We start from the raw sequence: 26795 nt of genomic DNA, 5'->3' as shown, positions 1-26795 counted from the left end.
GGTGAAAACCCTTAAAAACCAAAAAATATTTATTATGTTACTTTTTTTGGTAAGAATATTTTTTTTTGTTTGTAAGGTTATTCACCGTCGACAACAGTGACTATCCCTTTTGCAGATGGTTTGCACCTCTATGGATGAGACTGTTGTCCACGGAAATTCCTAATACAATTATAAATAATTTAAAAAAAATCATCAATTAAATCTCCTACAAAAACTACTTACAATATTTTACAATATTTAATAAGTTATTAACACACTTATAACTATTTTATTACTAAAATACATAAAACTATTTTAATTATTAAAATTTATTTGAAATTTCAATATATTATCAAATTACAGTCCAATCAATTTCTTTTATTTGATTCGTTATTAAGGATATTAAAGGTAAAATATTAATATTTCATAAGTTACCAGCTGCACTCACTCCCCAAAAAACCATACTCCCTCCATTTCATTATATAGGTCATTCTAGTAAATTAGTTTTTTCTATAGATATAAGTCATTCTAGGATTCCAATGCTTATTGCCCAATAGTGACATGAGAGAGAATTATTTTTTGTATTGGTACATGCGTTTTTTAATATTCCAATGCTTATTGCCTAATAGTGACATGAGAGAGAATTTTTTTTAGTTAACCAATATATTTCTTAATTTGTGTGAAATACCCTAGAATGACTTATATAATGGAATGGAGGGAGTATATATTTATTTATTTTTAAAAATATATATTATTCGGAAAATGGGTTTTAAGAAAAAGGAAAAAATCTCAACAAACCATTGGGCTAAGGAAACGGCGTATATATAGTATATATAATTGTGTATAAATATATATATATATATCTAGGAAGGTGTATAGGTACAAACCTGAAACTCCTTTTCAACCGCAGGGGAAAGGAGTTAAAAGGAGAAGTTTTAAAATAAAAATTCAAATTCCCTGCCAACGGTGCCATTGCAGCAAACAAAAGCTCTCAATGACTCGGTAGGGTATACATTACAAATCCAGAGACATTTAGGTTACAAAAAAATCTCCGTCTCCGTCTCCGTTCGATTCACCCTCTTTGCTTTCCGTTTCAATGGCGGTAGAGAAGAAGAAGTACGTTACCAGCGAGGAGGTTAAAAAACACAACAAGTCCGGAGATTTGTGGATCTCGATCCAGGGGAAAGTTTATGATGTATCAGATTGGGCTAAAATTCATCCAGGAGGTGAAATTCCTCTTTTGAATCTGGCTGGCCAGGATGTAACCGATGCATTTATCGCTTATCATCCTGGCATTGCCTGGTCTTATCTTGATAAGCTTTTTACTGGTTATTATCTTCAAGATTTTAAGGTATCAGAGGTGTCTAAGGATTACAGAAGGCTTCATTCCGAGTTTGTCAAGCTTGGTTTGTTTGAGAAGAAGGGGCATATTGCTTTGTATACATTAACTTCTATTGCTTTTATGTTTGGCGTTGTTCTTTATGGTGTTTTGTGTTGCCAAAGCGTCTGGGCTCATCTTGGGGCTGCCGCGGTATTAGGAATGCTTTGGATCCAAAGTGCATATATCGGTCATGACTCTGGCCATTATCAGGTAATGTTTAGTCCTGCTGTAAACAGAGTTGTTCAGCTTTTGGCTGGCAATTGTCTTACAGGGATTAGCATTGCTTGGTGGAAGTGGACTCACAACGCACATCATATAGCTTGCAATAGTCTTGATTATGATCCCGATCTACAACATATACCAGTTTTTGCGGTATCTACACGCCTTTTCGACTCTATTACATCATGCTTTTATGAAAGGAAGATGAATTTTGATCCATTAGCAAGATTCTTTATTAGCTACCAGCACTGGTCTTATTACCCTATAATGTGTGTAGCGAGAGTCAATTTGTTTGTGCAGACGTTTTTGTTGTTGTTTTCATCCCGAAAAATCCCCGACAGAGCACTAAACATCATGGGAATTCTTGTATTTTGGGTTTGGTTTCCTCTCCTTGTTTCGTATGTGCCCAGTTGGCCAGAGAGGGTGATATTTGTGCTCACTGCGTTTGCTGTTACGTCTCTACAACATGTTCAATTTACCTTGAATCATTTTGCAGCGGATCATTATGTAGGTCCTCCAAAAGGAAATGATTGGTTTGAGAAACAATCAAGTGGGACTTTGGATATTTCATGCTCACCTTGGATGGATTGGATGTATGGTGGTTTGCAGTTTCAGCTTGAGCATCACTTGTTTCCAAGGTTGCCAAGATGCCAATTGAGAAAAGTTTCACCATTTGTACAAGAGCTATGCAAAAAACACAATTTGCCTTACAGGAGTTTCACCTTCTTTGAAGCCAATTGTAGAACAATTAGTCTTCTCAGGGCAGCTGCTCTGCAGGCTAGAGACTTGGCAAATCCTGTCCCAAAGAATTTGTTGTGGGAAGCAGTAAACACCCATGGATGAGGTTTCTATATTATTTTTAAAGCTTTATTCCTTTTACTTTATACAAAAGGGTAGTGCAATATTTATCTTCTTTCTTTTAGTTGGTGTTATTTCTTTGCTTGATCCGCTTATCATTATTATTTTGGAACTCCATTGCCCCTTTTTCCTTCAATTAGTATGATATATATTGATTTATGTACTCCATTGTAAACTTAATTAACTTTGAAGAGGCCTATTTTGTCTTGCTGTTTTAGACTTTGTTGATATTACTATTCTCTTCCTTCAGAAGAAAATGATTAATACTGGCCACATACCTTTTTGTAATAAGTCCATTCTGAATTCTGGATATGTTCTAATGACTATATTTTGAAATTATTTGCTTCAATGTTGTTTGATGTTTTTCTTAATTGCGGATAATGTTTATTTTTATTAACAATTATTGTGGGATTGTAGTTATTTTCTGCTCAATGTTCTGCTTATTGGTAGCAAATGTTTTTTTTTGAAAAATGGTAGCAAATGTTAAGTGCACACACAGGAATGGGAACTTGTTATTGAATTGGGTACCAATTCAAGGAGCAGAGAAAGCAAAGCTTATGGATCAAGAGATATCATTATTTATATATGCATTTATACATGTGGACAGGTTTAAATTTCCAGAATAGAAATACATGTACAACTCGAACATTGTATTTTAGACATGGTTTTTGATGGCTTTACTGTAACCTGTTTGATCATCATAGTACTTGGACCAAAGCATAACACCACCATACTTGTCAGAATTCTTAATTGCTGGCAGGACCTTTGAATTTAGATCAGCTACAGGGATGAAACCACTACCAGCTGCAGCAGGAGCAGCAGGCAATCCCAGAAATATTTTGGTAGCATGGATGCTTGAGGTCCATTGCTTCCATGAATTTTCAAGGTTGTCAATACTTCCCGGAGAATATTGGCAAGGAGCATTGTTGTAGAATTGAATCCAAACGTAGTCGAAAAGACCGGTTTGGAGAGCATTTCCTATCCAAGCATCAGGAAATGGGCATTGAGGTGCTGCAGCTAAGTAGACCTTCTTACCTTTCTTACTATATCCAGAGAGGAAGCTAGCAAGCTCATTGTAATGTTCACTTGATCCTCCTTCGATGTCGAAGTCGATTCCATCTAGAACTGCAGGGCCAAACGGACGAGATGAAGAGTGTCCCCCTAGGAAATTATTCCAGAGGTAAGTAGCAACTTGCCTTGCATCCTGAGTAGAGGTAAGAGCGTAACTCCCTGCTCCTCCTCCAATAGAAAGCAACACCTTGATGCCTTTGGCTTGGCATGATTTTATATCAGAGCTTAAGCCTGTGCAGCTGCCTGGATCACAGTGGCCTGCAAGTAGAAGTGTCAAAACAGGTTACTATGTCATAATCGTGTTATATGATTTATACACTCTACATTTCTATATATGCTATAAATGTACCATAAATGATAATAGTGTTAAATAGGTTGTGTTAGATGGATTGTTTCTGTAAATTATGTTTATCCTGTCAAGAATTGACAGCCTTACTTGCAAGGTTAATTTGCGGAGTCTGTCCATTCCCGAAAACCGGTAGGAAAGCTATGTTTACATATTCATAGTTTCCTGAGGCACAAGTCTCTGCTAGGGTTCCTTCATTTCCATTTTGACCCCAGTAGATTGCTATTCCCCCAGCTCTAGAATGCACCACTGCTGTTAGAATTACAACCAAGAACAGGGCTAGTGGGGTTGCAGAACGTGATGCCATTTCTCTTTGAATATACTAGAAAGGGAATGTTCTGGTACTTGATTAATGCTTCCTAGCATCTTGCTCTTTATATTGGGGAATTTTTCTGAGTTTGATTGTAACTTTTTGTTCGTTTATTAAGTAGATACGTGGCTTGACAACCACTTTATTGCATCTGATGCACAAAATCAAGTTAACTTTAAGATAGAACACAACTTTGGCACATATTCAATTGTCAATTTCAATTGTTTAGAACTGCTAGGTTTTCAAATCTTTACTGTTTCTTTGTCTATATCTGCTTTAATCAGTGGAAAACAACCCAACGGTACATTTTTGAGTGCTGAATCATATTTTGGATTCTGATTGGATGGCTTTTTTTTTTTGGTTGGATGGCGTTTTGACATGTTTACTCATCTGCTGTATACTATAGCTGTGACTCAGTCGACCAAGTTTTGTAAAATAAGTTTTTATACGTAATTTCAAAACAGAAGAAGCTACGCCCGTCCAACCACGTCAAAAGTTAGCATCTTCTTTCAAATTAGAATATTGTAATAGACCTCTTTTCAAATACAAAAAGAATATAATATACCTTGGGCAAAGTAACTGCTCACTCACAGGTTTATCATTCACATTAATAATTTAATTTGTAAATACTATGGAGATGGAATATATATAAAGATAGGAAATATATTCGATCATAGTAATGAAATAAAATAAAAATCTTTTTGGTGGAAGGAAAGGTCGTAGTAATCGAATCCCTCTACACTGTTTCCAACTAAATAAAACTAAACTAACCGTAAAACATTGCAGCACTATCCATTCTAAGAATTGGAGCAAAAGATCCAGTGGATTTAGGGTACTTGTGGTATAAATTGAAAAGTTTGGAGACTTCGGGTGAAATTGACCATCGGGGCTAAGTACTATGTAATCAAATCCAATTTTACAAGATTTATGTGGATTAGTCTGTTTTTTTAATGAAAGAATAATTTAATCAATAGCTATCAGACTTACAAAAGAAGGATGAATGAAAGGAGTTATCGTGAATGATAATGCATGGATTCCAATCTTGCAGTCTTATCGGTTGTACAGTTGGCATCTGTATGAATAAAATGAAAACTACAGTGTGAAATGGTCTTGGCGAGGTTCCGACAGTCTGCCAAAACGAGTTCGATACTCGAGCAATCATCCTCATCATCTTGCACTAACGAATTGATAACCAGTTGCAAATCTCCCTCCACACTGACCACAGTGTCCCCTCGGTGCTTGATCCAGCTCAGTGCTTCGTGGCAAGAGATTGCCTCAGCCAATGTCAGTGGAAAATCCCCCACCAGTGACCCATGTGGGCCGCAATAAACAATCCATTTGAATATCGTATAACTGCTCCAATCCCGACCATTTCGTCCCCTATTCTGACCGAGGCATCGAAGTTAATTTGTATTCCTATCGACGGTGGGATCCGGCTTCTGTTTCGAGCTGCTGGTTGCGACTGGGCTGCTAATTCGTGGCAATTCTATGTCTGCCTCGACGATACCAGAAAACGAGGCGCTCTCAGTGCGATCTCAGGCGGACTGAACTGTCGTCTCTCCTATACTAATTGGTTACTTCCGTGCCAGATGAACCACATCAGCATAACCCAAGCGCCTGCATTGGTGAGCGAACTGCTGCATAGCATGGTCTGCCACCATTGGTCGAACTTCGTCTCATTCGGGTTTGGTTTACTTCCTTTGATTTGCGGCTAGTTCCAGGCAACAGTCGTGATCGGGCAAACGAAGAGAATATGTGATACAAACTCAACCACCTGTAGGTATAATGGACAAACAGAATCAATATTTACCTACCGAATCAGAAGATTTTCGTTTGTTGGTAGAATGTTTCAAGCTGCACGCCAAAGAAAGTTTTTGACTTTTAGTGGACAAGATATTTGCAATAGCTTACTCCAGAGGGCCCTACAGGTCTCCTTTGGGGGCTTCGGGTAAGATGATACCAAAGCATAGTAAGATGTTTTAACACTGTAATTAACTCTCTTCTCCCACCACCAACATAACTTATCTTCAGTTTCACGCAAGGAGATCAGGATACATAGGATAAGTAGCCGATCAGCCTGTGAAAATAACCCAGTTAGCATATCGTGATTCCATTGTCCACTCTTCATCTGGCACTACCACTTGACTAGGGGCTCCTGTGTCCGAATCAAGCCATTGCCTATTCGATTCCGGGTACCCGCAATAACCAATCCGCAGCTTTTAAAAATCCTGGACCATATTGCAATTGGGTTATAACCCAACCGCGCCTCCCTGAAATCTGAATTAGGGAAATATCTTGCCTTAAAGATCCATGATACCAAAGTCTCAAGTCAGGTAATAAATTTCCAAGCTTATTTACCTAGAAAAGTAAGGTTGACCTCCTGAAAACGTCTGAAATTCAAGCCCCACATTCCTTACGCGTACAGAGGTATTTCCACGCTTTCCATTTTACACACCACGCCCCCGCCAATACCCATTTAGCATGACTGCTATTTTATCACATATAGCTTTAGTCTGATATTAATTAAAGATTAACGTATTTATATTTTTTTATTTGCGAATAAATAAATTATTATATAATTGTAATTAAAATATACATTATTATCTAAAAATAATAATATAAAATAGTTTAATATTGAAAAATATGTATGTTTGAAACATATATTTTTAAAAATATGTCAAAAAATAATATTTTAACAACAATATCACTAAAACAATTCAAAACAAGTAAAAAAAATAATATCTATAAGTAATATAATTCACTAAAACTGCGAAAATAATTTCTTTAAAGTCTTAAACCATATCATACAAATAAGTTGAGAATATAATTAAACAAAAATATTCACAAATAATGAATATAATTTATTAACAGTCATGCAACAATGTTTTACAATTTCTAGATTATTATATGATGATTTTTAAACTTTCCATATATTCTCTATATATATAGAATATAGAAATAGAACAATGTTTAAAAATATTTACAATAAAGATAATAAAATAAAAATAATAAAATATTTTTTTGTTTTGATCATTGTTCAGGCGGTTTCTAGGCAACCTCCAAGCGGCCTTAGGCGGCTAGAATGTAAAAAAATGCTTAAAGAACCTAAACAGATAAAAATCGAAACAAATTTTCAATTTTGAGTGTCTAAGTGGGTTTAAGCGGTCCAAACAAGTTTTTCTGGAAAATTGATCAAATTGAGTAACCATATGAGATTTGAATATGAATTATTCATTGAGGAATTACAGGTGTGAATTGTGTCATGTAAACATTCGAAATATACCTTTTCAAGATTCGTGTGATATTAACTTTCCTTGTTGTTTTCTCTTTGTTGTTTCTCAATTGTCCTCATCCTTCTTTAAGAAAATAAAATAAAAAAATACGAGTTAAATTTATTCTTTATCATTTTAAAAAAAAAATGCATATTGACTCATAATGTATAAAATTGTGTAAATTTACTTATAACGTTGCTAAGTAAGACCAATTTTTATCACTACTTAACAAAAAATTTGAACTGAAAGATTTGACAGTTATCGACTGCCACATTGGACCTTTCAAACTAGTTTATTCATAAACTGAAATAATTTCTTGGATTTCAACAAGTTGTTTATAACTGTTTTAATAACATAGTAAACAATTTATGCAATTTTTTTTTGTGATCAACTTGTATATGGCTAACTTAATATTGACATGTTGGTAGGTTGTTTGTAACTGTGTTAGTAACAGAATAAATATTTTAGACATAATTGATGTTTGAAAAGTCCAATGCAAGAGGTAATTAACGTGTCAAATAACAGTAAACCAGTATGTTTAAATTTTTTTATTAGACAAGAGTAAAATTGATTTTGTTTGGAAAGGATAGAGGTAAATTGTACCATTTTCGTATGTTATGAGCAAATCTGCATTTCCAAAAAAAAAAACAATATGAGATGATAAGTATGAAAATCTGCCCACTTGAGGATCCAATCGATGAAGAAGTTCGATCTAGTTATTACTTACGAGGGCGATATGAGGAGTTTCCTCGTATATGGTAGATCCTACAAAACAAAGAAACATTAGGCGGAATCCCTAGTGAAAAATACTCTAACGCTGAAGTAGTTCTAATCTTAAAGAGATAAAGTAGGATGCTGAGAGAGAGAGAGAGAGAGAGAGAGAGAGAGAGAGAGAGAGAGAGAGAGAGAGAGAGAGAGAGAGAGAGAGAGAGAGAGAGAGAGAGAGAGAGAGAGAGAGAGAGAGAGAGTAATAGTGATTTGTCATACCTTTTGTCAAGAGAGTTAGACCCCTCTCTATATGGGTGAGAACTTCTAGTTTAGATAGGAGAAAACTAATTCTATATTTGATAAGGACGTTGAACCGAGATTGTTGGCCTTCCTTAACCATTTGGTTCTATCTCTACATGCTAAGAATTCACATTCAATGAAGGAAGCCTTAAACCGACCTGATGGAGGTAGAAGCACTGTTAGAACATCTAATTATCTTGAAGGGAGGGTCCGAGTCTGCTCAAGTTCTCTAGCCCGACCAAATGGCTTAACTCAAAGGCCTAGACCTGGGTATGCATATCATCATCCCTATCGGGCAAGATGAGATTAATTTCAGTAAATGAAGGTCAAGGCACCAGGAAACCTTACTCTCATTAGACATGGTACTTGTTAACAACTAAGGAAACAAGCAAAATAAGCATAAGCGAGCGCACCACCAGAAATCAAGGAAAAATTCAGAAAGACAATGGGCCAAAAAGCTAAGAGGATGACAAAATTCTCCTATACTCCAAGTTTTTGGGGTATATCTTTTGATATCTGCCATGAGTAACTCGAACAACCTGACCCTCTCCAAAGAGAAACTTCGCTTCTCGAGTAGTTCCCTCGCCAAACCTTCGTTCAAATCCCTAAACATAAAGGAACTTCCATCCTTTCCAAACCCAGATACATTCGTCAATAAACTCTGCAACTAACTTAGCCATTGTTTGACCAAAGGGCGGGCACTCTACTAGAACCCTATATGAAGTTGCTCAACTTATGTTTAATGTCCAAACTCGCCCGCCTCAACATACGATTCATTACACTCTAGGAAAAGGGTTCCAATTGGTTAGAAACATATAAGCCATATCTTTCGAACTATAAAGAACTTGTCCTCCCACTCCTAGACCTTGTTGATATCATTCCCAAGAAACTTTGGCCTCTTGGCTTTCCAACTCACATGATTAGACTTCGGATCTTGACTAGGCTGGAAGAACTTCTTAAAAGCAGGAACGATGAACCTATAACCCTTCTTGCGGGAAAACTAATAAAAGCCCACCATTTGTGCCATGTCCACAAGCGTAATATGACTAGAGGAAAACTTTAAGTCCTACAGAACCTCTTGGAAAAAATGGAGACAGGGAACTCGGAAACCCTAAATAAGGTGTTCCTTGTATAAGATAAAAGCATTGGAAGGCATCAAAATATTGGCTCGCACATCAGGACTAGGGACTTCCAATTCATAAGCACTCACAACCCCATATACAATGGCATACATGACAACAGTCTCGGTAGTCAATTGGCTCACCATGTTACCCATATGATGCATTAAGGTATTCAACTTGGGGTGTGCACAGTCATCAAAGTGGCTCCTCCTCTTCATCCAATTATACACGTCTATTGGTCATAATTGACTCTTGGCCTCCTCATACAATTTTCTAAAGGGTAACATCGACTTCAGTAAAATCAGAATAACCAAGTGACTATTTGGTGTAGTGATCCATAATAGGAAAGAAAGCGTGTTTGTAACTAATCACAGTCTCAAGCTTCTTAGGATTTCCAATAGAATGACCATTGTTGCCTTCACCAGAACCACTAAACTGGGAGATATTCAAATCCGATGAAAGTTAGAGCATCTCTGAATAAAAAAATGGTAACTATAGCTTTGCATTCAACAAATAGGTAACAAAAGGCAAAAGGAAGAGATGCAGGAAAAAGGCACAAATAAAAAACTAACCTGCTTTATAGTTTCGTCGAAAAGGCAGTTAATAAAATCCTTTATAACCTGGGTTCTCTTAGTCACCTTTGTATGTGAAAAGGTTTCTCTCCAATCGGTCCAAGGCTATATGCTTTTTTTATTGCCAGGCTATCATCAACTTCGTCAAATCACAGCCGTCAAATTATCCAAAAGATGGTGGTTGTACTTTAGAAAACACGCATCAGGCGTCATGCAGTAAATCGTTATCTCATATATATATATAATGATTTGAAACGAACCACTAGGGGCATCTGTTGCAAACCTAATACATTAAAGGCCCAAAGCCCAAACAGATATGTGATTATCAAGAGATCCATCTAGTAGTGGACCTAAAAGTCTCACATTCTCTGCACCGACTTACAACTACCACCTCATTCAGGGGCAGCAAGGTAAAAAGGTACTTATCTCTTTTTTAAGACAGATTCTACATTTCATTCTCATTATTTTTCTTCTAACAATTATACTAACTTTGGCATCAGAATGTATCCAGAGAACCCATCCCAGCACAAGTAAAGCTCTAAAGAACCACTCCACGATCAACCTCTTAAACTAGATCCAACAATGACTATAAAATATTATATGATGCGTGAATTCATTAAATATATTTGTGATTAGAATAAAAGGTGATTAAAAAAGACGAAATGTCATTTTTTATACACCTCCAAACAAAGAACAATTTTAGGTGCTATTTGATAAAATGAAAAATAAGGTGTTAGAAAAAATAAATATTTTAAATATGGAATATTATAAATAGAAAATATTATATACTAATTTTACAGATTTCATTGTGTATGATAATTTTCTTTTGAAAAAAACTAATAACTCTTGAATATAAAAATATTGTTTGAACTTAAATTGACAACCGATTCCATTTGGTTTTATTATACTCTGTGGACCTATTCCGGCGAGGTCAATTATGCTGGCACCATGTTGTATTTTCTTGTCTACACAGCGCCATTTCTTTTCACTTGAGATCGTGCCATCCTGCAATGCCGGTCTCTGATCAAGCCATTCATTTCTGATATTAGTATTATCTTCTTCCAACTTCTATCGAGGATTCTATTTGCGTTGACGAGAATCCATGGAAGAGTGATTTTTCAGTTGTTCTCCATATCATTTTACCAGCTGAAATCGAATCTAGCTCTACTTCAATTAATGTTGGTCAGGTTCTTTCTGAATATTGCTGCCTACTTTCATGTAATATCATCTTTTTTTGCGAATATCTCATGATAACTTCCGATGAAATTTGAAGTGTTTGTTACTCTTTAATGCATTTTACACAAATGTAAGCAACCTAGATTGCAGAAGTTCACCATTTTAGCTTCTTCAGGACGGAGATTGAGACTCTAGATTCATCAAGAGCTTTGATTTTTTTTTTGTTTCACTTCATTGCTTCTGCTAGCATCTTGTGTGCAAGCTGATTTTCTTAGTTCGTGACCGTTAGCCTCCCCAAAAAAAAAAGAATCAAAGGTTAAGGTATAGGGGTCCTAATGTAGGCTGAGTTCTATGGAATCAAAGGTTCTTCTCGATTTTAACTGGAGCGGCTTTCTTAACAAGATGACTAACATGGAAATGGTACCAAACTGGGTCTTGGAAGCAACATTTGGAGTTTGCAGTTTTGTGCATGTACATTGCTGAATATAGTTCTTCTCGTTCTCGAACTTTATTCATCAAAATGTTCAACTAAGATTCTGGTATTAGAGAGACTTCGTTTATCTTTAGCATAGTTTCTATCGTTGTTTTGTTTCTTATTTTTTATAGAAAAAGATTACAGAGTGTTACTACCTCTTAAGGTCTATTTTAGCCAAAGCCTTCATTTACTACCAGGGCATCTCAGAACAAAAACAGAAGAACTATCATAGGAATACCTTTGTCATCAAGTATTTCCTTCTAATTGAAAGAAATGTACATAACTAGAAAAGAAATTGCTACCTGAACGACTCTATTTATGAAATTATACATTGTGGCTGGTTCTGAATTTTGTGTTTGTGCAACATACTAAATAAGATAGTTTTGCAAGACGATATGGTGTCATTCTCTTCATGGCTTGCTGTTCTGCAGTGTATGTTTGGGAGGCTCTAAATTTTTGGTGCATTCACATACATTTAACCTCATGTGGCATGCATCTGGAGATTGATGTAGTCTTGTTGGCTAATAGAATATGGAGGAGACCTTTGCAGCACCAATATTCCAATCTTTTCTTTTGACAGTAAATGGGATGGAAAAGAGCAACTTTCTGCTTCCAGGCTCTCTATCCCAACCACACAATCGCATGTGTGGATTATAACTTGTACCGAATTTAGTAGCTTTATACTTTACACACATTTTCATCATTTTTCCTTTCATGCATTGTGTATTTTCTTTTGGATTATGGGAATCCTATTGTCTCATAAGCTTATAGTCTCATCTTGCTATAGAAAGCAATTGACTTCAGACCTTACTTCGTAGTTATACTAAGGGTTACCATGTCCTTGCTATGTGTGGACATCTTACAATGATTCCATTGAGAATATGGACTCGGAATATCTTGTTTGAAGATTTTAGTGGCACGAGCTTTCTGAGAATGACTCGTGCCTAGTTGCTTACTGCCTCTGCATTCTCGCTACTAACACTAAGTAAAGTCAGACGAGTCCTTCTCTCTAGATTTATGATAAACAAGAGGCTCTTCTAGCGAGGAGACCTCCACAGACCACTCGCTGGATTAGAGGGGGACTGCTCTGTTAGCTCGGCGTCTCTGGCGTATGAGTTGCTAACGGTAGCGTTAAAATGGGGGTTGGGTAATAGAATATGGAGGAGACCTTTGCAGCACCAATATTCCAATCTTTTCTTTTGACAGTAAATGGGATGGAAAAGAGCAACTTTCTGCTTCCAGGCTCTCTATCCCAACCACACAATCGCATGTGTGGATTATAACTTGTACCGAATTTAGTAGCTTTATACTTTACACACATTTTCATCATTTTTCCTTTCATGCATTGTGTATTTTCTTTTGGATTATGGGAATCCTATTGTCTCATAAGCTTATAGTCTCATCTTGCTATAGAAAGCAATTGACTTCGGACCTTACTTCGTAGTTATACCAAGGGTTACCATGTCCTTGCTATGTGTGGAAATCTTACAATGATTCCATTGAGAATATGGACTCAGAATATCTTGTTTGAAGATTTTAGTGGCACGAGCTTTCTGAGAATGACTCGTGCCTTGTTGCTTACTGCCTCTCCATTCCCGCTACTAACACTAAGTAAAGTCAGACGAGTCCTTCTCTCTAGATTTGTGATAAAAACGAGGCCCTTCTAGCGAGGAGACCTCCACAGGCCACTCGCTGGATTAGAGGGGGACTGCTCTGTTAGCTCGGCGTCTCTGGCGTATGAGTTGCTAACGGTAGCGTTAAAATGGGGGTTGGGTACAAAGCATGACTGATGGAAATTTCTAGCATTCTTACGAACCAAGAAGTCCTTGAACTCTACTTGGGAAGACAGACCTGTTGGTCGACTTGGAATTCCATATCTCTGAAGAGTAACTGCTAGCATGCAACGGAAGCAACCAGATAGGGATGCTTCTTAGACAAGGGAAGAAGATTCTTTACCAGACCGAGGGAACTCACGTTACTTGACTTCGACTACTCGTTACTATATAGATTAGTGGCTGAACAAGGCCTAGGCAGAATGCAGCTGTCCTTATTCACATTTTGTTCTAATGCACATTTAGATATAATGTTAATGTCTGCATTGTAATCTAATGATCCAATTTTTTTTTAGTAAGATAAATTAGAATAGGAATATATTTAATTAGGGTATGATAACTTGGAGATTTGGAGATTTTTAAGGGTCTATGTGTGTCATTATTCTATTTGATACCATCAAAAACACAATTGAATGCCCTTCTAGAATACCAATTTAAAGTCAATTTTATCTTCTTTAGTTGGTTTTATTTGTTTGCCCCCTTTCCCCTATGACATATATTGATTTATCTACTCCATTGTTAACTTAATTATCGTTGAGGATGCCTATTTTGTCTTGCTGGTGTAGCTATAATTGTTGATATTACTATTTTCTTCCTTTCAGAAGTAAATAATTAATACTGGCCACATTCCTTTTTGTAACACGTCCATTCTGTATTCTGGATAATTTCTAATGACTACATTTTCAACTTATTTTCCTCAATCTTGTTTGATGTTTCTTATTTGCGGAAAATGTGTATTTATATTAACAATTATTGTTGGATTGTAGTTAATTTCTGCGCAATGTTCTGTTTATTGGTAGCAAATATTAAGTTCATAGAATGGGAACTTTTTATTGTGGTACTAATTCAAGGAGCAGAGAAAGCAAAGCTTATGGATCAAGAGTTATCATTATTTATATATGCACTAATACATCCGGACAGGATAAAATTTCCAGAATCATCGAATGTTGTATTTTAGACATGGTTTTTAATGGCTTTACTGTAACCTGTTTGATCATCATAGTACTTGGACCAAAGCATAACACCACCATACTTGGCTGAATTCTTAATTGCTGGCAGGACTTTTGAATTTAGATCAGCTACAGGGATGAAACCACTGCCAGCTGCAGCAGGAGCAGCAGGCAATCCCAGAAAAATTTTGGTAGCATGGATGCTTGAGGTCCATTGCTTCCATGCATTTTCGAGATTGTCAATACTTCCTGGAGAATACTGGCAAGGAGCATTGTTGTAGAATTGGATCCAAACATAGTCGAAAAGACCAGTCTGGAGAGCATTTCCTATCCAAGCATCAGGAAATGGGCATTGAGGTGCTGCAGCTAGGTAGACCTTCTTACCTTTCTTACTATATCCAGAGAGGAAGCTAGCAAGCTCATTGTAGTGTTGGCTTGATCCTCCTTCGATGTCGAAGTCGATTCCATCTAGAACCGCAGGGCCAAACGGACGAGATGAAGAGTGCCCCCCTAGGAAATTATTCCAAAGGTAAGTAGCAACTTGCCTTGCATCCTGAGTAGAGGTAAGAGCGTAACTCCCGGCTCCTCCTCCAATAGAAAGCATCACCTTGATGCCTTTGGCTTGACAGGATTTTATATCAGAGCTTAAGCCTGTGCAGCTGCCTGGATCGCAGTGACCTGTAAGTAGGAATGTCAAAACAGGTTACCATGTCATAATTGTGTTATGCGATCTACATGATTACATATTATATTAATGCAACATAAAAGATAATTGTGTTTGACGAATTTTCTCTGTAAATCATGCTGTCATGTCAAAAATTAACAGTCCTACCTGCAAGGTTAATTTGAGGAGTCTGACCATTCCCAAAAACCGGCAGGAAAGCTATGTTTACATATTCATAGTTTCCTGATGCACAAGTCTCTGCTAGGGTTCCTTCATTTCCATTTTGACCCCAGTAGATTGCTATTCCCGCAGCTTTAGAATGCACCACTGCTGTTAGAATTACAAATAAGAAGAGGGCTAGTGTGGTTGCAGAACTTGAAGCCATTTCTCACTGAATAATATACTAGAAAAGGAATGTTTTGGTACTTGATTAATGCTTCCTAGCATCTTGCTCTTTATAGGGGGGAATTTTTTGGTGTTCGATTGCAACTTTTTGTTCTTTTATTAATTAGATACGTGGCTTGACAAACACTTTGTTGATCTGATGTACAAAATCAAATTAATTATGAGAAAGAAATCAAGTTTGGCACATATTCAATTGTCAATTTCAGTAGTTTAAAACTGCTAGCTTTTCAAATCTTTACTGTTTGTTTGTCTGTACCTAGTTTAATCAGTGGAAAACAATCAAAAGCTACATTTTTGAGTGGTAGTGTAGCTGAATCATATTTTGGATTTTGATTGGATGGCGTTTTGACATAAGGTTAATGTGTAGTATGTAGATGAGAGAATTTACCCTTTTTGGGCTGTGTTCTGAGATGGAATTTTCTGGTCAATTGAAAGTTTTCCTACTACTCATATCAGCTACATGTTCAATCATCTGCTGATATCATCACATTGAAAAAAAATAAAACATTTCTGCACTGTAGCTAAGATTCAATCAGGCCCATATTAAATTAACAAGTAGTTAAACTTTGAAGAAATTACTGTTGAAACACCTTTCCACAGGATTTTGATTTGACAAAATTAATTAAGTGAAATTAAATATTCTATAACACATTAAGTTTAAATGCTTTGATTTATTGTTACTAATGTGTTTGTTCAATGTTGAGTTTATAATTGTTATAAGACATAAAGATCATAAGGCCCAAGCCCCATATGGAAGTCAAGGCCCAAGTCAAACAAGCCCAAGATTGCTCAGCCCGCGTATCTCCAAAACGCTGCCGTTGAAGTAATGAAACGCATGCTGAGCAAAGAAGGATCAAGAAGATCCACGTAGACAACTTCGGTATGAAGCTGCTGAGCTGTCTCGACAAAACGTACAAGACAGCCGCTGACCACAAGACAGCTTCCAGACAAAGTATTTCCTCTTCGAGTAAAGATCAGAAGACACAGCAAGCTGTCTGGTTGACGTTACCCAAAATGGAGGAACATACTGTCACACTGACCGAAGAACAGAAGATGCTGGAATCTGATTGGCTAAGAGAACTGCTGACAGACTGAGTGAAAACGACCTGTAGCCGTTTTCCTCCAACGGTTATTTCGAAATTCGAAATAACCAGAAGCTCCCACAGCTCTCTATAAATAGAGCATTCAGAATCCACATTCCACAGAGAACTTTGAGCAAAAGCCGTTACGCTGATCAAACGTGTACAAAAGTTCTCCATCAAAAGCAAAGCAAATTCTTACACTACAAGCTTATTCATTTGTGTAAAAGTCTAGAGTGATTGATTCTCAATCATATAAGGTATTCTAGCAATTGTTGTTTAGGACAAATCTTAATCATTTCTAGGAATAGAAAGGAGAGGCTGAGTGCTCGGTTTTAAGTACTCAGCGGAGAGATTAGGATTGAGTAGAAGTATAGAGGAAGGTACTCTTGTCATACTCAATTGCTGATATTGTAAAAGGTTTGAGGCTCTACCTTTAAAGAGCTCAGTAGAGGATTTGAAATCTCGGAAGTGTTCCGGGGACAGGACGTAGGCTTAGAAGAAGCCGAACCTGGATAAATCTGCTGAGTGAAGTATTTCTAAACCCTAACTCCTTATTTATATTGCTTGCTTAAAACAAACTAAAACTGACGAAGTAAAAGAGGTCAAGCTGAGTTGTGCGCTGCCAACGAATTAAGTCAGGAATAGACTCTAAGTGCTATTTCCTGATCTAAGCAACGAAACTGACCTAGTCACTAGTTGACTAAGCTAGTGTCTTGTCGATTGATCAGCGCCGCTGTCATATAATCTTTTCTAAAAGAAAAGAAATCTGCCCTAATCGTTTTAAAAGGTAAAATAGTTCCTAACCCCCCCCTTGGAACTATACTTGCAACCTTACAAGGGACCAACAAGTGGTATCAGAGCTTAAAAGCTCATTACTAAAGGTCTAACAACCTTGAGTTGATCCATACCATGGGCGAAAACAGCACTCGGTTTCTCCCTGGAAACCAGACAACTCAGATACTATAGTCCAAGGCCCGTTTGTACCTGTGAAAGTTGTTGCTGGCCAGTCAGTTGTTAAAGCTGAGGTTGAATGGACAGAGGATGATCTTAAGAAGCTTCAAAACCATGCTTCGGCTATCAATATGCTTCACTGTGCGCTCGATGCTGCAGAATATAACAAAATCTCAGGTTGTGAGTCGGCACAAGAGATCTGGAAAAAGCTGGAAGTCACCTACGAGGGAACAAACAAAGTAAAAGAATCCAAGGTGAATCAGCAGATGAGACTGTACGAGCTGTTCGAGATGAACAATGATGAGGGCATTTCAGACATGAACGCAAGGTTCACCAACATCATTAATGAGCTCAAGAGACTTGGGAAAATCTTCACTGAGGAAGAACAAGTCAAAAAGATACTCAGGAGTCTTCCGAAAGACTGGCAAGCAAAGAAGACAGCAGTTGAGGAAGCTCAGGATTTAACCACCTACAAATATGACGAACTCATCGGTTCATTGCTGACCCATGAGATATCCATGAAAAACTTTGAGGTGAAGGAAAAATCTGATGACAAGAAGCAGAAGTCACTTGTCATGAAGGCTGACTCCACTGACGGGAGTTCAACTGATGATGAGGAGATGGCTATGTTCACAAGAAAGATGAAGAGGCTGTTCAGGAAGAACGACAAATATTCTAAAAAGCCTTACAAAAAGTTTGATAAGTATAAGACTGACTCAAGCGACAGCAAATACAGAAAGGACAGCTCAAAGCCCATTACATGCTTTGAGTGCCACCAAGATGGCCATATTAAGTCAAACTGCCCCACGCTGAGGAAAGACAAGAAAAGTGGGAAGAAGGCAATGGTGGCTACTTGGAGTGACAGTGATGAATCTTCATCAACAGAAACTGAGGCCACCGAGTCAGCGAAGATATGCTTTATGGCTGACGAACTTGCTGAGCCATGCATTTCTGAGCATGCTGACCAATCTGATGAGTCAGATAATGAAGAGCAATCTAATGAGGTAATCTCACTCTCTCAACTCAGAAATGAAATGGGTAACGCCCTGAGTGATCTCTATACACTTGTTAAAAAGTGTAACAGGAAGATTAAAGCACTCAGCCGGCGCTGTGATGAAGTAGAAGAGGTCAAACTGAGTGACCTCAGATACCTTCTTCAAGACAACTCAGTTTTGCATGAAAATATGAAAATCATTCATGAGTCTGTCTCTGAAGTCCAGAAACTGAGGAAGGATGTCACAACCATTCAGAACCAATTAAAGGTTCCAAACAAAAACAATTTTCCGCTGAGAACTCAGTATCAAGGTACTCAGTACCAAGGTACTCAGCAGAGATAAAATCCCCAGTGAAAAGTCCAATGTGACTTTTGTGGGAAGTTAGGACACACTACTAAAGTGTGCTGGCACGCTCAGCACTGGGGTGCTGACAAGTCAGTAAAAAATCCTAAACAGAAGGTCAGTTGTGACTTCTGTGGAAAGAATGGCCATACTATCAATGTATGTCGCCATAAAATAAAATATGATGCTATACCTGTTGCACCTAACAAGTCAGGACCCAAAAAGAATTGGGTACCTAAAAGTAACTAGTTACAATGCAGGTAAGCCTGAGATGTGCCGAGAAGTCAAAGATGTGGTATATTGACAGCGCATGCTCAAGGCATATGACGGGTGATGAAACTCAGTTCATCACGTTTGAACGTAAACGAGGAGGGAGTGTAAGTTTTGGAGACAACAAGAAGGGTAAGATAGTAGGCTCAGGAATCATCGGAGGTAACCCTACTATTGAATCTGTCTCCCTAGTCAGCGGACTCAAATATAACTTACTCAGCGTAGCTCAGCTATGTGACAATGGGAGAAAAGTTATATTTGATACTACTGGATGTAAAATATACGAGGGTAAAACTAATGAGTTAATTTTAACTGCCCCTCGGATAGATAATGTCTTTATGCTAGACTTAGAGAAAAAGTTTTCAAAAACTGTGTGCTTAGTAACAAAGGAAGAAAATTCCTGGCTATGGCACAGGAGACTTGGTCATGTAAGCATGGACCTCCTGGCCAAATTAGCAAGAAAGCAATTGGTTGAGGGACTGCCTGAACTTAAATTTCAAAAAGATCAATTATGCCATGCTTGCCAAGCTGGAAAACAAACCAAGCAATCTTTTCACAGTAAAAACATTGTCTCAACTAAGCGTCCGTTAGAAATGCTACACTTGGATCTCTTTGGTCCAGTCCAGCCGCTGAGTCTGGGTGGAAGAAGGTTTTCCTTGGTTATTGTAGATGATTTCTCTCGGTACACATGGGTTATCCTGTTGACCAGTAAGGACGAGACCTTTGAGACATTTTCAAACTTGGTTAGAAAAATTGAAAATGAGAAAGACCTAAAATTAGCTCATATCCGTAGTGATAACGGTGGAGAATTCAAAAACCAAAAGTTTGTTGAATTCTGTGAAGCCAGCGGCATTGACCACAATTTCTCTGCTCCTAGAACGCCTCAGCAAAATGGGGTTGTTGAAAGGAAGAACAGAACTCTGGTTGAGATTGCCAGGACAATGCTGGATGAGCATAGGCTTCCAAAGTATTTTTGGGGAGAAGCTGTTAACACAGCATGCTATATTCTGAATAGGGCTCTAGTTAGACCTATACTTAAGAAAACCCCTTATGAACTTTGGAAAGGACGAAAGCCCAACATTGGATACTTTCGTGCCTTTGGCTGTAGATGCTTTATTTTAAATACCAAAGATAGCTTAGCCAAATTTGATTCAAAAGCTGATGAGGCTATCTTTCTAGGCTACTCAACAAACAGCAAAGCATACAGAGTTTTTAATAAGAGAACTCAAGTATTAGAAGAATCTATACATGTGGAATTCGATGAAACTGACCCTGCAGGAAGATACCAGCCGCTGATAGAAGATGAACCAAACTCAGCACCTGCTGATCAAGAACCAGCTACTGAGTCCTTCACAAAACGGCTGACCAAGAGTAAGAGTGAACCTAATATTACTTTCACTGACCAATCTACTTCTGCAGAGAATGTTGAAACACAGATAGAACAAGACATAAATCTACCCAAGGAGATAAGAGTCCCAAGAGGGCATTCAGAAAATGCAATTCTTGACTCAGCTGGAAATACGCTGATGACAAGAAATCAACTAAGGAAGTATCTCGGCAATGTAGCTTTTGTCTCAGTACAGGAGCCGAAGAACTTTGCCGAAGCTGAGGATGATGAATTCTGGATGAATGCCATGCAAGAGGAACTCAATCAGTTCAGGAGGAATAATGTGTGGGAACTAGTGCCACATCCTAGGAGCCAAAAGACCATTGGAACGAGATGGGTCTTCAGGAACAAGCTGGATGAACAAGGAAACATAGTCAGAAACAAGGCAAGACTTGTAGCTCAGGGCTACAGTCAGCAAGAAGGTATTGACTACGGTGAGACCTTTGCCCCAGTGGCAAGGCTAGAAGCAATTAGGATTTTATGTGCATATGCATCGTATATGAATTTTAAACTGTTTCAAATGGATGTTAAAAGTGCATTTCTTAATGGAGTAATAAACGAGGAGGTCTATGTCAATCAGCCTCCAGGGTTTGAGGATTCTAAGTTCCCAAACCACGTTTACAAACTCAAAAAGGCTCTGTATGGCCTCAAGCAAGCACCACGTGCTTGGTATGAGAGGCTGACCAATTTCTTACTGACTAGAGATTATGTCAGGGGTCAAGCTGATACAACCTTATTCATTAAGAGAAAGGGTAAAGATACCCTGCTGGCACAAATATATGTAGATGACATTATATTTGGTGCTACTAATGAATCTATGTGCAAGGAATTTAACAAACAAATCCAGACTGAATTCGAAATGTCAATGATGGGAGAACTCAACTTCTTCCTCGGATTTCAAATTAAACAAGGAAAGAATGGCATATTCATCAGTCAGACTAAATATGCCAAGGAGATATTGAAGAAATATGAACTAGAACATTGTAAGCCAATATCCACTCCTATGGGCACTGACACTGTCCTCTGTGCTGATGAAAATGGTAAGTCAGTAGACAGCAAGTTATACCGAGGTATGATTGGCTCTCTACTTTACTTAACAGCAAGTAGGCCAGACATTCAGTTCTCAGTATGTTATTGTGCTAGATATCAAGCTAACCCTAAGGAATCCCATTACATAGCTGTAAAAAGGATCCTTAGATATTTGCAAAGCTCAGTAAATGCAGGTTTGTGGTATCCAAACACTCATGACTTTACACTCATTGGATACACTGACGCTGACTATGGACGAGACAAGCTGGAAAGAAAAAGCACCTCTGGAGGATGCCATTTCCTAGGAAGCTGTCTTGTATCTTGGTTCAGCAAGAAGCAGGCGTTAGTAGCCCTGTCCACAACTGAAGCTGAGTACATTGCTGCTGGAAACTGTGTTGCTCAAGTCCTATGGATTAAGCAACAGCTTGAAGATTATGATGTTCAAACAAAGACAATTGAAGTCAAATGCGACAACAAGAGTGCAATTGACCTCTCAAAGAACCCAATCCAGCACAGCAGGATGAAGCATGTCAGCATAAGGCATCACTTCATCAGAGATCATGTACTCAAGAAAGAAGTTAAGCTGACTTATGTGCCAACAGATGAGCAGCTTGCTGATATCTTTACAAAGCCTCTAGCACGAGAGCAATTTAGCATACTGAGAGAAGCCATTGGTATGTTTAATCCACTGTCTTAAATTCCTAAGTAAAAATGTGATATGATGCATGCTGAATGAATGTTAACATGCTGAGTATTTTAAAGAGTATCTGTCAAAATCACATGCCCAGAAATAAATGCACACTGAGTGAGTTATCTCATGCCGAGTAACTAAACCTCTACAACTATCCGTTGAACAAAACTGACTACTCAGAATACGAAACGTTTATATCATCAAACACTGAGTAAAAGTAATTATTAGAATTTAATGCCACCACACGCGTAATGACACCTGTACTGCGCATGCGCCGAAAACGTCTTAAAGTGTCATAAATGTCATATTTTCTGCCGATTGGACAACCCAAGGGCAAAACCGACCAAAATTCAAATGAAAATCCAAGTTAAAAATCTATAAATAGTGGATATTAACCCACTACCTTCTCTTCATGCGCACTGAACTTTAGAAAGCTTCAGAATTTTCCTTAAGCACTTAAGAGCTTCAGAACTTCAAAAAAATGTCCTTAAACAAAAGTACCTTCTCTCCAACCCTCAAATCCACTGATCAGGCTGGTCCTTCAACTAGCATGGTAAGAAGGATGATCAAAGTACACTCTTGGGCCAAGAGTCAAGAAGTACTAAGGAGCCGATACTTTCCTTCTGGCTTCGTCTCTTCTGAGAAACCATTCAGTGAATGGATCAACAAGAACAAATGGAAAGGTCTCTTCTCTCTTTCCGGACAAACCTATCCCACGATAGTGAGAGAGTTCTACTCCAACCTGCACGTTGATGCAGATGACTCTGACTACTTAGAGACCACAGTTAAAGGTCAAAAGATAGTGATAACTCCTGAATATCTAGCAACACTGCTAGATATACCAAATACAGGGATCCAGTTCAGGACAACAAAGGAGCCAATACCAAAAGCCATCGCAGAAAAGATGAAGGGGTTCTGTAAACCCAGAAACTACAAAGGAGAAGTACCCAGCACCTGCATGGGCAAAAATCAGAAGATGGTCCACTTCATGCTGACCAACTTCATCTTTCCTAAACTCAGCTCTCCCTCATCCGCCTCCAACTTTGAACAATGCTTCATCTGGCACATGCTGACCAGCACTCCATTCAATCTTCCTGTCTTCTTGGTCGGAGCTTTTCAACGAAGTGGAAGGAAGCTCCGTTTGGGTTCTCTCATCACCAAGATAATACAAGACAAGCATATAGAGACTGCAGGTGAAATAAGTTCATCAGGAAGTGTTATCACTGCAAGTCTGCTGAATGGCCTATCACATAGTCAACCCTTGAAAGGATATGATGGAAATGGAAGCACTGAGAAGGAGGATATTATGGCTGACACTGAGCAACCCATTGGAGAAATGGAAAATCTAACAGATCTGGATGATGCTATAGCTCATGTTATGGCTGAAACTGCTCAAACTGAGTATACTTCTACTGTGCCATCTGAGATTGCTCAAGATGAGAAGAAGAAGAAAAAGGGAACCTGCTCGAAGGATATTCATACTGTCCCCAGAAAGGTACGGCTAATGGAAAGGAACAAAAAGAAAGCTGATCAGGACATAGCTGAGTCAGCTCAGAAGAAAATGAGAACAGAAGAAGAAACTGTCCCTGAGCCCAACATTACTCAAAAGGGTTCTCCACAAAAATAAGCCTCTGTTCCTCAAAGTGAGAAACAAGCCAAAACCCCTGCTAGTCCAAAAGAAGCTCAACTCCCACCTCAAAGCAACTCAGCACCTGAAGTCAACACCCCCCGTAGTCCTGCTGCTACTCAAGGCACTCAGTGCGAGCCCACTCCTGCCAAATTTGCACACTTAGGTGCTACTGAATCAGGACGGCGTGTCATTGCCTCAGCTAACAATCTGCTTCAAGAACAAGCTCATCCTCCACCAAACCATGACCAGTCCTCTCATCCACCTGTAACTCACCAAATTCTGCGTGAAATCCATGACTTGATCAACCACTTCTCTTCGGTTCAGACGCAGCAACCAACACAAGCTCAGATGACCAAGATGACCGCACTCATGTTGACTATGGTCAATCACATGAATTCGTTGGAGGGTCAAATTCGTCTACTGCAAGAACAAGCCAAGTCTCCTGCCCCTACCGTCAATTTGCCTACTGCTGATGCTGGCAAAACGGGGGAGAAAAGTGGCAACTAAGGAGAAGGAACTCTAAGTTAGAAACTAGAGAGTTAGAAGTTAGGAAGAAGAATTTTAATTTTATGCCTTGTCCTTATTCTCTTCTGTTTTAAAAATTCAATATGCCTAACTTCTGTTACTTTTGGAATACTTGCATTACTATTTAACTATTAGTTATCCGTCCTTCAAATGCTAAGTATTATATGAAATGCATGCTGTGTTTAAAAATTAATGTTTGGACTTGTCTAATATAAACCATTGAACAAATAAATTACTCAGCGCTATGCTCTGTCACTATACTTTACTTCCGCTGAATACTGAGTAAAATAGAATATGTCCCATAAGCTGACCTATACCTGAAAACTGATCTTAGACTTATTCAATTAAACCTTAGAATGTTTAGAATAAAACTAAGTCAGTAGCTCAGCCCTTACGGGGGAGTTCACTTAATTAAAAAGGTCAACTATCATGGGGGAGCTCAAAGCTGAGTTCCTTGCTGATTAGTTTTGCCAACATCAAAATGGGGGAGTTTGTTGAAACACCTTTCCACAGGATTTTGATTTGACAAAATTAATTAAGTGAAATTAAATATTCTATAACACATTAAGTTTAAATGCTTTGATTTATTGTTACTAATGTGTTTGTTCAATGTTGAGTTTATAATTGTTATAAGACATAAAGATCATAAGGCCCAAGCCCCATATGGAAGTCAAGGCCCAAGTCAAACAAGCCCAAGATTGCTCAGCCCGCGTATCTCCAAAACGCTGCCGTTGAAGTAATGAAACGCATGCTGAGCAAAGAAGGATCGAGAAGATCCACGTAGACAACTTCGGTATGAAGCTGCTGAGCTGTCTCGACAAAACGTACAAGACAGCCGCTGACCACAAGACAGCTTCCAGACAAAGTATTTCCTCTTCGAGTAAAGATCAGAAGACACAGCAAGCTGTCTGGTTGACGTTACCCAAAATGGAGGAACATACTGTCACACTGACCGAAGAACAGAAGATGCTGGAATCTGATTGGCTAAGAGAACTGCTGACAGACTGAGTGAAAACGACCTGTAGCCGTTTCCCTCCAACGGTTATTTCGAAATTCGAAATAACCAGAAGCTCCCGCAGCTCTCTATAAATAGAGCATTCAGAATCCACATTCCACAGAGAACTTTGAGCAAAAGCCGTTACGTGATCAAACGTGTACAAAAGTTCTCCATCAAAAGCAAAGCAAATTCTTACACTACAAGCTTATTCATTTGTGTAAAAATCTAGAGTGATTGATTCTCAATCATCTAAGGTGTTCTAGCAATTGTTGTTTAGGACAAATCTTAATCATTTCTAGGAATAGAAAGGAGAGGCTGAGTGCTCGGTTTTAAGTACTCAGCGGAGAGATTAGGATTGAGTAGAAGTATAGAGGAAGGTACTCTTGTCATACTCAATTGCTGATATTGTAAAAGGTTTGAGGCTCTACCTTTAAAGAGCTCAGTAGAGGATTTGAAATCTCGGAAGTGTTCCGGGGACAGGACGTAGGCTTAGAAGAAGCCGAACCTGGATAAATCTGCTGAGTGAAGTATTTCTAAACCCTAACTCCTTATTTATATTGCTTGCTTAAAACAAACTAAAACTGACCAAGTAAAAGAGGTCAAGCTGAGTTGTGCGCTGCCAACGAATTAAGTCAGGAATAGACTCTAAGTGCTATTTCCTGATCTAAGCAACGAAACTGACCTAGTCACTAGTTGACTAAGCCAGTGTCTTGTCGATTGATCAGCGCCGCTGTCATATAATCTTGGGTAATTAATTTATTAGTCCCTATATTTTGACAAAACATACTGTTTAGTCCCTGTATTTTCATAAACACATGGTAAGGTCCCTAACCTTTTTCTCAATGAACTGTTTAGTCCTTCCTTCTGTTTGTTAGATTTTTTTTACCGTTTATGACTTCGGAAATGACTAAATTACCTTTTACTATTTACCTTCAAACTTTAGAAGAGGAAATCCAATTTAAAAGAAGAAGCTATTTGTATGGAGAACAAGAAAAAGAAAAGACCCAATGCTTACGAATTTGAACGATTAAGAAGAAAATAAAAAAGAAGAACACTGAAAGTTGATTTCAGATGCATTAGAGTTTAAAGGAAAGGAAAAGAAGAACGCAAATCCAAATTGACTAACAAAATCTTCATGAGAGTCTAACGACAGGGACTAAACAGTTCACCAAGAAAAACGTTAGGGACTAAACAGTTCATCGTGAAAAAGGTTAGGGACTTTATCATGTGTTTTTGAAAATACAGGGACTAAACAGT

At 38.1% G+C, this 26795-nt stretch overlaps 3 protein-coding genes across 3 annotated transcripts; 1 reads left to right on the top strand and 2 right to left on the bottom strand.

The window, feature by feature from the left end:
- Nucleotides 1-853: 853 nt before the first annotated feature.
- LOC136217126 (delta(8)-fatty-acid desaturase 1) lies at nucleotides 854-2786 on the top strand. The gene has a single exon (XM_066003712.1). It carries the CDS (start codon nucleotides 1076-1078, stop codon nucleotides 2420-2422), a length of 1347 nt encoding a protein of 448 aa, XP_065859784.1. The 5' UTR covers nucleotides 854-1075; the 3' UTR covers nucleotides 2423-2786.
- A 306-nt stretch (nucleotides 2787-3092) lies between these two features.
- Nucleotides 3093-4178, bottom strand: LOC136217127 (hevamine-A-like). The gene is made up of 2 exons (XM_066003713.1): nucleotides 3945-4178; nucleotides 3093-3766 (listed from the first exon to the last, which is right to left on the bottom strand). Exons 1-2 carry the CDS (start codon nucleotides 4159-4161, stop codon nucleotides 3093-3095), a joined length of 891 nt encoding a protein of 296 aa, XP_065859785.1. The 5' UTR covers nucleotides 4162-4178.
- A 10113-nt stretch (nucleotides 4179-14291) lies between these two features.
- On the bottom strand, nucleotides 14292-15900 carry LOC136220316 (hevamine-A-like). Its single transcript, XM_066008125.1, has 2 exons — nucleotides 15403-15900; nucleotides 14292-15248 (listed from the first exon to the last, which is right to left on the bottom strand). The coding sequence occupies exons 1-2, from the start codon at nucleotides 15617-15619 to the stop codon at nucleotides 14575-14577; spliced, it is 891 nt and encodes a 296-aa protein (XP_065864197.1). The 5' UTR covers nucleotides 15620-15900; the 3' UTR covers nucleotides 14292-14574.
- Nucleotides 15901-26795: the final 10895 nt, after the last annotated feature.

This window comes from Euphorbia lathyris, chromosome 2 (genome assembly GCF_963576675.1).
Source record: "Euphorbia lathyris chromosome 2, ddEupLath1.1, whole genome shotgun sequence".
Lineage (NCBI taxonomy): Eukaryota > Viridiplantae > Streptophyta > Magnoliopsida > Malpighiales > Euphorbiaceae > Euphorbia > Euphorbia lathyris.
Note: the sequence above shows the minus strand (reverse complement) of the source record. Positions and strands in the feature narration are given on the sequence as shown.